Raw genomic sequence first — 12,933 nt, 5'->3', positions numbered from 1 at the left:
GGTGATTGGAGTATTTTTGTTTTGAGGTGAGATTAGGGAGTAAACATGGTTAGAAGTGTTGAGATGTGGGTTTATGATATTTCAAATCCTGGGATTAGGAGTATGTTGGAGTTGGTATTAGGGATTAAAGTAACTGGGATTTGGCATACTTCAGTGGTGGTGTTTGGACGGGAGTACTACTTCCAGTCTGGTATTAGGGCGGATGTGCCGGGGAGTACGCCATTTGGAACGCCGGTGCGGAAAGAGGCTTTTGGGGAGAGCTTGTTGAGTAGTGAAGAGTTCGATCGGTTTTTGTTGGAGCAGCAAGCTTTGTTTTCGGAGCAGACGTATGACTTGTTAGAGAATAATTGCAACCACTTTTCTGATGTTGTGCTGAAATGTCTGGTTGGTCGGGGGACGCCTGAGTATGTAATGGCTCTTTCGGATTTGCTTAAAGGCAGTCCTTTGGCCAAGATAGTCAAAACAGCTCTTGGTTCAGCTTAGGATTAAGGTGTAATAGAGTTTAGTTTGATTGAGTTAGATGGGATGGGGTGATGTGAGGTGATGTGGCTTAGAATGGTGGTTTAATTAAAGGCTGTGATTAGTTGTTCCAATGGATTATATTTTGTGGTTGTTTATCATTAACCGGTGTTAAGTTAGTATTGGGTTAGGTTGGGTTGAGGTGGGATTAGGTGGGGATTAGGTGGGTTAGTAGTGAGGCAAAAAGATGCGAGCACGGTACAATCTATTATTTCTATCCATTAACCAGATTGAATAAAGGCGTATTTTCAACAATAGACTAGGTTTATTTATACCTGAAAGGTAGGATTCATATAGAGATAAAGACGGGGCTATAAAATGACAGATAGGATTTAGAGAATATCATTTGATAAGGGATAACACAAAGTTTGGAAATCTAGTATACATGGGGGCGCTTTGAATTAATAATCTTCACCTGACCAAGAAAGTATCCTTATTACTTTCTATCTTCTCCATTTCGAAATCTCTAATTCCTGGCTATTCCTTTTCGGGTCTTCGCACTTGCTTGCGACTCCCTTACTTATGGCAATTGGGTTGTATTGGACAGAGAGGGGAAGAATGCTAGGTTAGAAGGAATTGGGGGTGTTGAAAAGTATGGTTTAGTATTGGGATAGGTCTGTTGTTATTTGTGCTAAAGGGAGGTAGATGGTTTGCCTGCTTCTAAAGATTCTAATTCGTGTGCGATTCGCCGTACTTTATCATGGTCAAGTACGATGGACGCCCAGTCGTTCCAGATTCTAGCCCATTTAGATAGCATGTCTGGGGGTGGACTTTCTAGATGAAGCAGCAGCCGGCAGGCAATAGTACCTAATAGAATGGCCTGGCTTATTACTATCTCGCAAGTGAGGCGCTGTTCTATTGGCAGGGTATACCACTCCTTCAATATAATTAGCATTAGGCTAGTTTGGGTGTTGCACTGTTGAAGTACTAGAATAGTGCATGAGCTAAGGGTTGTGATATTACCGTCATGCTCTTGGATCATATTCAGGAAGCTTAGCTTGTTTTGAAAATATAGAGTTAGCTCAGGGTCTATGCGATTTTGAGCAAGTATACTCTTCAAACAGTGTGCATAGTACACAAACATGCGCAGCTGAACTGTTACCCATCTTTGGCAATGCTCATTATAAGCTATGTTGGGCATTGTCCACGGTCTTGTGCTTGCTTTGAAATAGTCTGTTATGTCCTTTTTATTGAGCTCAACAGATGTAACCATGTCTTTTGTTGAACTGAGCCCGATCATTGTAAGAACTGTAGCTATTAGAGAGAAGATATTATCGTAGTCTTGAGGATAGGAAAACACGCGATTCTTATTAAGCAATGGTAGTATTATTGAAACTTCCTCAACAAACAAAACTGTCAATCTAAATTCGACTGTGCCCCTAGATTGCTTCTGGCCTGGTACCATCAACTCCCCATTGTCCAGAGTTATTCGGATGCGTTGAAGACCTGTTATAACTAGCTTGGGATTAAAGAGAATTTGCTCTAGAGTGTTACGCCAAGAATGTGCTAGAATGGCCAAATAATTGATCGTGATTTGGTCGTATAATTCAACCTGGTATAAATCGATGCCTTCCAAATGGAAGATCAATTTATGCACAAAATAAGCGGCTTTGATGTGTGGCGAATAGGTATTTCCGAGGTACCTCATTGTTAGGGTGGCCTTTTCCAACGCTGTGTCAGTTGCAGTAATGAATAGAAGATCTATTGGATGATGTATCAGTTCAAGGAACATTCCGAAATCGGGCACAGATTTGGGTGTGCATTTAGCATTCTGGTTGAGTAGGAAATAGATGGACTTGAATCTTTCTTTGATATCCTTAAAGAAATCGCGATAGAAAGATAGAAAATAAGGTGGGAATGGGCTATTATTGGCCCGTTTCGGATAATAAAGAGGTGGGTTAATAATAAGAAGGGCCTTTTTCTGGCAAATAACATTGGCTTGTTTTAGAACTTCTGGGCAAGTAGTTGCTATATTTGATCCCAGATAAGGGGAAATTGTCTCACGCCATTCAACTATCAACAATTGTGTTTTGCTGATATAGTGTTTGATAAGAAGAATCTTAAGATCTGCCAACACCGGGTTGCCAAAGGATTTCTCAGTAAGCCATAACCAAGTTGCTTTGATCCAACGATTGCCGTGATGTTTGGTTTTAATCGCTCCTGTTATGGCCAAATAAACCGGTGGGGTTGAATATAAAATCTGTATGTCCTTCCTAATACCAAAGAACCCCATCCGCTCGTGTTGTGCGGACTCACGCGGTCGGCAATCAAGGAACATATTGTAATCTGTTTGCCTGGCCGGGCAGTATATGGGACAAGAATGGCCTTGAAACATTCCATCTAGATTATATGCTCGACTTAATTCCAGGCCAATTTGGGTCTGATTAGACGTTAGACCATACGAGTTGCTATATCGTATGCATTGATCTCGTTCAATTCTATCCTCACTATTGCAACTAATTAGACCCAATACTAACCCAACAATAACCAACTTCTTTAATCCTGGCTTAATAATACAACACATGTTATCTTTTTTATCTCTTTTATGTTTTATTCCACAATTTCAAAATATCGTACTTCCACTAATATCACTCTTTTTCCCAGCAACTTCACCATCAATTAATTCTATGAAATGTCATATATCGTACATGGCTATTGTAGCGTTCCAGCCGGCCTCCGCTTTAAAATAAGTTCTTGTAATGCTGCTATACGATCACCACCAAATACTAATACGATCAACCTGGTCACTGGCAAGCTACTAACTACTTAGTACTCACTGCTACTAACACGTAGCTTTAATAAAATCGGGGTGGTTTAACCAGAGTAATTTTGCATATCTATCGGCAATTCGATATGACGTCATCCTCTCACACCCACATTTATCTATAAAAGGCACCGGTGCTCGTATCAAGGAATGTCTTTAATAAAGTATGTTTTGGCTAATGAACCATATCTATCCCATGAGCATTACAGCTATCTACAGAGGCAAAGTTCTTTATGATTTGCTGGCCTAGCACTGATCGCAGTGGGTGCCCTTAAAATCTTGAATTAGAGAACACAGTTGTTCTCTTCTGTCCATCTTTCAAACTCTCGTATCTTGTCTTTATTTATTCGCTGGTCTATTTATAGATAGGAAATTTCCTTATTAGGCAATTTTTCTTCTCGTCTTTTAGAAACCGCTAATGTCTTTTAGGAACATACAACAAGCACAATTTCAGAACCTAAACATAATCTGATTTTGAGAACGAATTCTCAGCATGACGTGCGATAATGAGTACAATAATTAGAACACATGTTATAGAAGCCTAATCAAATAGTACTTATCTCACAACTAACCCAATACTTATCCCACAACTAACCCAATACCTATCTAACTATTAAACAAATTATGACTAACCCAATTGTGACAATTTATATACTGGTTATACTGTTGGTTGGGTCGGAAGTATAGTCTTTGCTATCTTTGGGTTTTATGGAGATAAGACTGACCTGTGCAGAAGACAGAAAGAGAGTATCGGCTGAGTTAGTAATCGCCAGAGACTCATTAGGAATTGCGTAAAGAGACTGGTTTGTGAAGGGACAGACACAGCGAGTGTAAAGATCCACACCAGAATAGACTAATGAGTTGTGGAATTCGTGCAGGACTGTTGGTCGGCTTCGGGTTTTAGTAACAGAAAGAGCTTCAAGTTTACGCATATCTAGAGTAGTAAGTCTTTTGTTAGACAAAGACATCACAAGTTCATTGCCAGAACTTAGAAAGCGTCCATTAAGCAGGGTGCCTCGATGCGGAACACTTACCTCTTCCTGTTCAGTGCGCAGATCAAGCAGAGAAGTTCCAGCCCGACTAGAGAGGAGTAAAGTAGCCCCAGCAGGATGAACAGCAATGGGCCGACTAGTTAGCAGTGGATTATTGGAAAGGACTTTGTCTTCCTGAAAGTCATACAGCGCCAGACCGGTTTGGGTTTGAGCCAACACAAGTGGCAGAAAAGAATGGAAGACGCCTCGAGCAAACCCTTCTATCTGTGTTGAATGCCCATGTTTATTATGAATGGTGGTAAGAAGACCATCAGCCTGAAGAATAATCAGCTTATTTTGGAAAGTAGTGATTATTGAAATTTCTTGGTCAGTTACTTGAAACCTTTCCTTGAATTCCAGTTCATTAGTGAAGACCAAGACTTCGCCCGGCCAGACACCAGCATAAAGATGATTGTCAAAGTAATGCAAGACTTGCGATCGTACAGGCAGTCTTCTTTCTTTGTAAATGTCTAATTGACGCACCAAATCATAATTATTTAATCGAGACTGAGAATCAATCTGGGTCGATGGGACTTCCTGGACACGAACAGATTCTTCAATTGCAAGCCGATGGAGATGGAGGCGTGAGTAGATGGCCATAAAATAAAACAAAAGTTTCAGTTGGGTCATACATTGTTTCATCTAGAATATAAGGGACTTCTTTCAGATAACACGAATGAGCAAACTACACAAGATAGTAGGGCTTGCTATCGCGGGGCTCTTTCTGGTAGAGTGTGTGGGTGCGTTTGATAGATCTATGCAGTATGATGATCTAGAAATGTTTGATACGGAAGCCAGAAAACGCCAACACCGGGTAGAAAGGCCCGAGTCCTTTATATCAGCTATTGAAAAAGTCATGTACAAAGACCCGATGCTCAAATCAAAAATGTTTATCTTTTTCAAAAAGCACTTTGGCCCAAATTCAAAATTTATGTCCAGTAATCCCTCCGCTATCTTTTCGGAAAGTGAAGGACTTGTCCCTGACCCTTATGAAGTCTACAGCCAGTTTAAGTCCCTAATCCAAGCAGATCAGATGATCAAAAATGATATGCAAGAACTACTAAAAGTTGTTCAGGGATACATTGATCTGATGCACATGAAACGCCGGGCCTGGTACCAGACCTTGAAGAATGGCCAACATAATCTTGATGAGTTCAAAAGAAGAAAAGCTCGTTCAACTGATGAAATTGCCAGTTCAGAAATTGATAACCAATTTGCCATTGAACTCAAGAAACTCCATAGTTACCTCAAAGCCTATGAGAGTACTACTGTTTGGGAAAAGAAACTCAGCCAACTCCTTGACGAACTATTTCCAGCCTAAATCCAATACTAACCCAATACAAGCCAAACATTCAATAAACCGTATTATTTTGCCACCCAACCAATCTACCGATCTAAACCTATCTACCAATCTAAACCAATCTACACTAGCTTAAATACAACCAATTTAATAATAATTCAAAACCAATAGATAGCTCTACCTACTACTAACTTAACTTGGCTTAAGCTTGGTCTTCAGGTGGCTGGTACGCAGTGTAATACTGACTAAAGAGTGTGGCCAGTCGGGAAGAGGTAACAACCTTCTTTTTGTCTATCGAGCCTGAAGTGACTGTGGCTGGTGCTGGTTTTTGGAAGGGCAGGTCATTTAAAGTCTCCATCATGGAAAAGAGAATATTGGTCTGGCGAGTGCGTGATACTTCCTTTTCCGTTGGGGCCTGATAAACAGTCCCATTCATGACGTAGTAGTAGTCAAGAGTGACGGTTTTTTCAGGAGTGTGGCGATAGCATTTTTTGATAATAAAGAGATAAGGTTCCTCAGCTCGATGAACAACGTACTGGACTCCAGACATCTTTTCTAAAAAGGCTCCCGTGGTCGCTAATGTACTATGTTGGGTCTGCATTTTCAAAACTTCGTTATTACAATTTCGATCGTAAAACTGGGAAAAGGAGAAGTACTCTAAAACAGTATCTGAGGTCAATGGATTGTACTGTAACCAAGCAGGATCTCTAAAACACGTGTTCTCCATGTAAATTTTTATGCGTGTGGCTAAGTCTATAGACTTAACTCATATCTTGATTGTTGGTGCGGGGGGTATTGGTAGTGAATTCATCCATATCCTGCTTGGTTCTTCATTTACTGGTGATTTGGCTATTGTTGATATGGATTTGATTGAAATATCTAACTTAAATCGGCAAACATTCTTTACAGTTGCCGATCTAGGCCAGAATAAAGCCGAGATTCTAAGTGCTAAAGTAAACGAAATATCAAACGGCCGAATTAGAGCTACGGCGTATCCTCTGGCGATTGAAGATCCGCACTTCAGTCCGCAATGGATAGAAAAGTTCGGTTGTGTAGTTAGTTGTCTTGATAATATTGAAGGTCGAGAGTGTCTTAATCGCCTGTGTTTCTTGGCGGGTGTGCCTATCATTGAAAGCGGTAGTGCTGGGTTTTTGGGCCAAGTCCAGACTATTGTCTTTGGCCAGTCGGAATGCTATGTTTGTCGTGGACCTAATACTCGTGCGAATTTTCCAGTTTGCACTATTCGTGGTCGGCCTACCAACTGGCACCATTGTGTACACTGGACGACCCATGAACTTATTCCCGTTCTCTCTTCGCTTAACTTTCCCCTAACCAAAGAAGATCTGGCCGGACATCTTAGTGAGTATAATCGAAGAGCGGACCTCAACCAGCTATACGCTATTTTAACCAATGTTTCTACTCCAGCCGATCTAGTTCAACTAGAAACTATCCATCAGCTAGCCAAATGCCGTGCGTTCTATTTTGCCATTGAGGTACCTTCAGTTTCAGAAACTCAAAACATCATTGATCGCACAGTTCCTTCTATTATCACCACCAATACGATCATTGGCTCACTCATATCTCTTGCTCTTAAAGACCTTTGCACTAACCAGACTCTATATGAGTATTATCTAACCCTCTATAGTCCAATCAAAAAGCTTACCACCTCCCCGCCCGCCAAAGACTGTCCCGTCTGTTCCTGCACGCCCTTACGTCTTGATTTCAACCCCACGGAAACTCTTCACGACCTTTTAGCCAAACATGGTCTTTTCTCTCCTACTATTAGCGTAGTCAGTGAAGGCCATAATCTAGTTTATGATGAAGAGTACACAGCCAACCTCTTCCTTCCAATCACCAATTGGGCCCGTCCCGCGTCTATTTTCAAACTCCATACCGCAACCACCACATACCTCATCTACCTTACACCCATCCCCATCTAACTAAATCCAAACCCAATACTATCTCAACCAAATACTATCTCAACTCAATACTATCTCAACTCAACTAAATACTATCTCATCTCAATCCAAACCCAACTCAACTAAATACTATATCAACTCAATACTAACCCAATACTATCTCAACTTAACTTAACTCAACTAACTACTAACCCAACTCAATACAATCCAATACTAACTCAACTCAACTCAATCTAATCTTAATTTAACCAATCTAGCCCAAATGCCAAGCCAAACACAAATCCAAACAATACCACATGTCTCTAAACATTTAAAACTAGATGAGATGTTTGTCATAATTACAAATCCCATCACATCAAACAAGTCCATCTCAATCCATCCTACACCACCATACCTCACCCCAAGCCAATACCACCACCCACCCAAACTAAACCTCAACTCAACCCAATACTAACAGAAGCTTTATAATGTGGTGTTTATTACAAAACAGTCTACTTGGTAAACTTGAAGAACTGTGAAGTCCCGCCATGGATAGAGTCTTCATTCTGAGTAAGAATCTTTTCAAAACTATCATCATTGATATCTCTAAGGTTACCATCAAAGATCGAAGAATCGAACGATTTGGAAAACATATGCTTATCCGAAACCCCTATGGAATCAAAGAAGTTCTTCTCAGTATTAAGCATCTCTGAAAACGAAGACTTACTATCAGAAAACTTCTTAAACCCAGCATCTGCCTCTCTAAAAGCAGACTCAGCCGGTCGTCGTGATTTAGTATTCGGATTGAACACATTCAAGTACTCTGAATCTACTGTCCAGTAAGACCCTTTCCCAGGATCGTTGTGCGCTCGTGGTATCTTATAGAAACACTTGTTCAGCGAAAGGTTGTGCCTAATTGAATTCTGCCACCCACCTCGCTGTCTTCTAAAGTACGGATACTTGTTCATAATCCAAGCATATATCTCACGCAGGGTTAGTTTCCGCTCACTGCTATCTATAATGGCCTGGGTAATGAGTGTAGCATACGAATATGCCGGCTTGTCATATGAAGAGTCATCCACTAATGAAAATGTATCAACCGCCTCTCTACAGGCCTCGCTGGCCAAGGTTGAATACTTCTCTTCTTCCTTATCTGAACATTCGTTTTTACTTCTTAACATACTGAATACCTCCGAAACAACCTTGTTTCTCGCACTTCTGTCCATAATAAAGACAAATAATGAATCATTCCTTAATGAAACACCCAAAACACAAGAGATCTAGATGACTCGGTGTATAAACAAACAAGATAGTATTATTTTTTTAATATGGTTACTGTCATTCTGCAACATGCTAACTTAGAGATTTTTAAGAACAATCGCGGTAAAGTCTTGCTTAGTAGTGAACTGCCTGAGGCCAGAAAGACGAAAGAGGCCCATTTGTATCGTCCGGACATTCTTCATCAGTGTTTATTAATGCTTTTAGACTCACCTTTAAACAAATCAAAACAATTGGAAATCTTGATTTTCACAACAAATGCCAAGATAATCAAAGTTTATCCACATACTAGAATTCCTAGAGTTTATTCACGTTTTACAGGTTTAATGATTCAGTTATTGGAAAGACAAAGAATATACTCATCACCAGATAGAGAGATTCTTTTGGAAGTTGTGAAAGGTCCTCTTAGTTCGCATGTTCCTCATGATGCGCCTGTGTTTGGACTGTCTCAGGAAGGGGTGCATTTTCGGAGTTACTTTAAGGAGGCTAAACTATCTCCGGCTGAGCTGAAACGGGCTGTCTTTTATATTAATGCGATTGCAAGTGGTAGTGATGATTTTGAAGGGGTTGTATCTTTGAGCTTATCTGAGTATGCTCTTTCGGCGGCTAGTTGTTGTTCAAAAATATGTAGTGCGTTGGAAGAGATGCTTGGGGTTTTTTGAGATAGGGGAGTAATTTAGATCTTAATGTTTTGGTTTTGGATTGAGTTTAGTAGATGTTTATTATCTGGGGGTGAGTTAAGTGGCTGAATCGATGGGATTAGTTCGTTTGGAAGACTAAACCTATCTGTCTGACTAATAAAGAGAGACCAATACTAATTTCATTCTTACTTGTTGTGTTTGTATAGTGTCTAATAAGGAAAGTTCATCTTAACTAATACTAACCCAATACTAACCCAATATGACGTCATACTGAAGTTTTGATAAGACCGACTACTACTGGGTTAGGATTTGATATGATTCGAATTCTCTACTAACCTAATACTAACCTAATCTTAACATCATACCAACCCATTCGGACAATGAATAAACGATTTGGGCTGGGGAATGAGTAGTGGTTGTGTAACGGCACTACAGTTTGTTATTGTAAAGAGTGCTTGTTTTGTTTGGATCTTGCATAGGTAATTTGGATGATGTTGTGTCTTCTAACCCAATACTTGTCCAGAAGCTTGGTGTGGTTTTAATCGAAATGGACATAATAAGATCTTAAAATAAACTCAATAGTGTTCATTTTGAAATTTGGTTGGGTTCTTCTTGAGTTTTACTTTCACTTAGTGTTTGTTCAGTATGTTGTGAATTTAGATCTGCTTCAGTCGATTACAATGTCAAGTAGTAGACTAGTAGAGACTTGGGCTGTTTAATAGAAGTGTTACGTTTGGAGATATTTAGGGGTTACAGAGACCAGATAGTAATATTAAGATAAGCAATGTAGTCTGGTTTGCTTGGGCTAGGACAATAAAGAAGACATAGAGAAGTTGAGCTAGTTTGATTTATTTGAGTTGTGATGGTGTAATGTAGTGATAGTGTAGTGGTGTAAGGTTGAGATGGATAGATATTCCATTGAGTAGCTCAAAAGGGGATGGTTCAGGTGGATAGAGAGGTGGGTGGGGTGATATATATTGAGTATATCAAGCGGTTACAGTGATTTAAAGCACTGAAATGGGTTAGTGTTGGTATGGAGTTGGTAGTTTTAAGACAAGGTTAGAGTTGTTATAGTCTTTGGTTCTTTCACACTAAAGTAGGTAAAAGAGCCTATTTGGGTGATTCAAATAGGAGTTAGAAGTAGCCAAAGATTGTGCACCAAGAGGGGTTAATGCCAACGATACTCTTTCTTGTGGTTCAAGATTAATGAATATAGCCTATAATAGGGGATGTAGAAGTAGTGGCGATTATCTGTCCATGGTCTGGTTTGGAGCCACTCAGAATCAGTAGCAGGATTGTTAACACTCATATCAGGGAAGATAAAAATCGGCACTTCTGTGCCGACAAGCTGCCTGTAGCAAGACACATCCTTTTTAAGACGACAAATCTCACAGCGAGTTCTATGGACAGAATCTATTGCATCGACACAATCAATGCAGAGCGGGGCTTTACAATCGAGATAACAAAGAGCATCGAAGCCTGTATCTGAGACGAGTTGGGGATTAGATTCCATAACATCTGCCTGATCATCTTTCATTTCTTCCGATGGCATATAAAGAGTCCTATTGCAACCTGGACAGTAAGGCACATCGCCATCCCTCTTCAGTTTCTGGAGGCTAGTTATGATGGTATGGAGAGTTGCATTGGAACTATCGTAGTTGGGGATGAGGTCCTCAATTTTGTCACAATGGGTGTAAAGTTGAGACAACACTTTAGATGATACGGCGATGAATGTATGTTCAAGATCTGAAGTAATTTCTAACAGATTATCAAGATGTGGATGTAGCTGTAGTTCAATTGGGGCTTGCTTAGGAATTGTGTCCTCGATCTGAATGAACTGAAGGTAGGGTAGAGCATTGATCACATACTTATACGAAACCAAGATCTTTTGGTCTTCTTCGGTCAGTTTAAAGTTGGCCAACCAGAGTGAGGTTAGATTTTTGAATCGGCAACTTACCCAGCAGATAATAGTATTCAAATCCGTTCTAGTTAGGAAATGAGCGTCACTAATGCGCAAGAACATATTAGTAATGGAATCAGGCTGGACTGGGTTTGGAGTTGGAGTTGGAGTTGGGTTGGGTTGAGTGAGAGAAGTGGATTTGTACTTAGCAAGGTCGGCTTTTAAGGCATCAAGGGTGGCAATGCAATAAGTAAGCTCTTTCATATCTACCATGTGAGGTTGGGTGGGGAAAGGCGGCTCTGTGATGCAGTCATTGTTTGGGTTGGTTAGTACTTGGACGCCAAGATCTTTGAGAGCTTGTAAGGGTATAGTATATGCATCAAAGATGATGGGTTCTGGGCGTAGAACGAGTTTGCGGAGGTCAATCTCTTCAGTTTCTTTCTTCTCTTTACGCTCCTCGAGATAGTTAAACAGTGAGAACTCATTCAATTCCTTTCGCTGGTGGAAATGCTTGACCTCATTTAGACGAGTGGCGCCCTCGATTATGAGTTTGGCGATCTTTTCGGCTATAGGAAGGGTTAGTATTTGGGCGATAGCAAGACTAGTGAGGCGGTGGTTTAGGAGATGAACTTCAGTTTTAGATGAGCAAGTAAAGTCATAACAGCCTAGCATTCGGTATAAAATGCAATCACCAACATTGTCTAGAATCAAAGTCTTGACATTGAGGTTGTATTTTCGAGGATTAGCTAAACGGAGCTTTAGCTGGGTCAGGTCGAAGTTGGTGTCGGTTGGAGGACAATTACACACATTTGAGATGCGAAGCTCTTGCGCATTGATACTTTGTAGCGTATTTAGAACATCATGGCAGTTTTCAATATCGTTCTGATTAGGCTTTTTATCACCACTAATACTAAGTGTTGTGTAACGTATGTTCTGACAGCTGGAGTCGGGGCCTGGTATGTCAAGTCTGATATTGACTGGTTCTTTAAGTTCCCAACAAGGGCCACTAAGTGCGTGGTCAAGACATGCAATATTCTTATCAGCAAGATCCGTTGGGATTTTTGATAAAGCTTTAACCTTGCAAAGACTCTCTAATGCTTTAAAGGAATGACCTCGGCCATCAGCATACTCAAACTCGACTTTTCCAACGGAAATGCCATGTTTAGCAAAGGACTTCACGGACATTACTTGTTCGTAGTAAATCGGGAAATCACACCAGGTGCAATCCGAGGACACGAGAACAACTTTGTTGGCAAAGATACGGGGGTCACAAGGGGATTGTGGTTCATCAACAACATTCAAGATATCAACCCATTTAGTATGAGACTCATTACATGATAAGACATGAACATGGATTGGATATGGATTTTCCTTTCCAATGTGTTGTATGACCTTTCTACGTCCAGCTAGAATTATAGTTGAGCCTTCTGCAGGTACCTCTTCCTCAAGTCCGGCTATTGTTAAAGTCTGGTAGTTTTCAATTCGGAAGATGATCTTGGAGCATTTATGAGCAGCCTTTTGAATGGCTTTCAAGTCAATCTGAATGTTTTCTTCGGAATAGCAAATTGTGAGGGCGGAATCTTCTGTGAGTGATAAAGGTTT

The 12,933-nt window shown here is 40.4% G+C and overlaps 9 protein-coding genes across 9 annotated transcripts; 4 read left to right on the top strand and 5 right to left on the bottom strand.

The window, feature by feature from the left end:
- Window positions 1-45: 45 nt before the first annotated feature.
- On the top strand, window positions 46-483 carry NEHOM01_1458 (desumoylating isopeptidase 1; the record flags this gene model as incomplete). The annotated part of the gene is made up of 1 exon (XM_051490336.1): window positions 46-483. One exon carries the CDS (start codon window positions 46-48, stop codon window positions 481-483), a length of 438 nt encoding a protein of 145 aa, XP_051346296.1.
- Window positions 484-1,150: 667 nt separating this feature from the next.
- Window positions 1,151-3,043, bottom strand: NEHOM01_1457 (uncharacterized protein; the record flags this gene model as incomplete). Its single annotated transcript, XM_051490335.1, has 1 exon — window positions 1,151-3,043. One exon carries the CDS (start codon window positions 3,041-3,043, stop codon window positions 1,151-1,153), a length of 1,893 nt encoding a protein of 630 aa, XP_051346295.1.
- An 887-nt stretch (window positions 3,044-3,930) lies between these two features.
- Window positions 3,931-4,914, bottom strand: NEHOM01_1456 (uncharacterized protein; the record flags this gene model as incomplete). The annotated part of the gene is made up of 1 exon (XM_051490334.1): window positions 3,931-4,914. One exon carries the CDS (start codon window positions 4,912-4,914, stop codon window positions 3,931-3,933), a length of 984 nt encoding a protein of 327 aa, XP_051346294.1.
- Window positions 4,915-4,990: 76 nt separating this feature from the next.
- Window positions 4,991-5,635, top strand: NEHOM01_1455 (uncharacterized protein; the record flags this gene model as incomplete). The annotated part of the gene is made up of 1 exon (XM_051490333.1): window positions 4,991-5,635. One exon carries the CDS (start codon window positions 4,991-4,993, stop codon window positions 5,633-5,635), a length of 645 nt encoding a protein of 214 aa, XP_051346293.1.
- Window positions 5,636-5,816: 181 nt separating this feature from the next.
- Window positions 5,817-6,341, bottom strand: NEHOM01_1454 (mediator of RNA polymerase II transcription subunit 6; the record flags this gene model as incomplete). The annotated part of the gene is made up of 1 exon (XM_051490332.1): window positions 5,817-6,341. One exon carries the CDS (start codon window positions 6,339-6,341, stop codon window positions 5,817-5,819), a length of 525 nt encoding a protein of 174 aa, XP_051346292.1.
- Window positions 6,342-6,351: 10 nt separating this feature from the next.
- On the top strand, window positions 6,352-7,554 carry NEHOM01_1453 (ubiquitin-like 1-activating enzyme E1 B; the record flags this gene model as incomplete). Its single annotated transcript, XM_051490331.1, has 1 exon — window positions 6,352-7,554. The coding sequence occupies one exon, from the start codon at window positions 6,352-6,354 to the stop codon at window positions 7,552-7,554; it is 1,203 nt and encodes a 400-aa protein (XP_051346291.1).
- Window positions 7,555-8,024: 470 nt separating this feature from the next.
- NEHOM01_1452 (uncharacterized protein) lies at window positions 8,025-8,738 on the bottom strand (the record flags this gene model as incomplete). The annotated part of the gene is made up of 1 exon (XM_051490330.1): window positions 8,025-8,738. One exon carries the CDS (start codon window positions 8,736-8,738, stop codon window positions 8,025-8,027), a length of 714 nt encoding a protein of 237 aa, XP_051346290.1.
- A 102-nt stretch (window positions 8,739-8,840) lies between these two features.
- On the top strand, window positions 8,841-9,452 carry NEHOM01_1451 (rRNA small subunit pseudouridine methyltransferase Nep1; the record flags this gene model as incomplete). The annotated part of the gene is made up of 1 exon (XM_051490329.1): window positions 8,841-9,452. The coding sequence occupies one exon, from the start codon at window positions 8,841-8,843 to the stop codon at window positions 9,450-9,452; it is 612 nt and encodes a 203-aa protein (XP_051346289.1).
- A 1,147-nt stretch (window positions 9,453-10,599) lies between these two features.
- On the bottom strand, window positions 10,600-12,933 carry NEHOM01_1450 (uncharacterized protein; the record flags this gene model as incomplete). The annotated part of the gene is made up of 1 exon (XM_051490328.1): window positions 10,600-12,933. A coding segment is annotated over one exon (2,334 nt), but the record flags the coding sequence as incomplete, so codon positions are not given.

Source organism: Nematocida homosporus, assembly GCF_024244095.1.
Source record: "Nematocida homosporus strain JUm1504 chromosome Unknown 4470, whole genome shotgun sequence".
In the NCBI taxonomy this organism is placed as follows: Eukaryota; Fungi; Microsporidia; genus Nematocida; species Nematocida homosporus.
The sequence above is the reverse complement of the archived record's forward strand: the minus strand, read 5'-3'. Positions and strand labels throughout refer to the sequence as shown.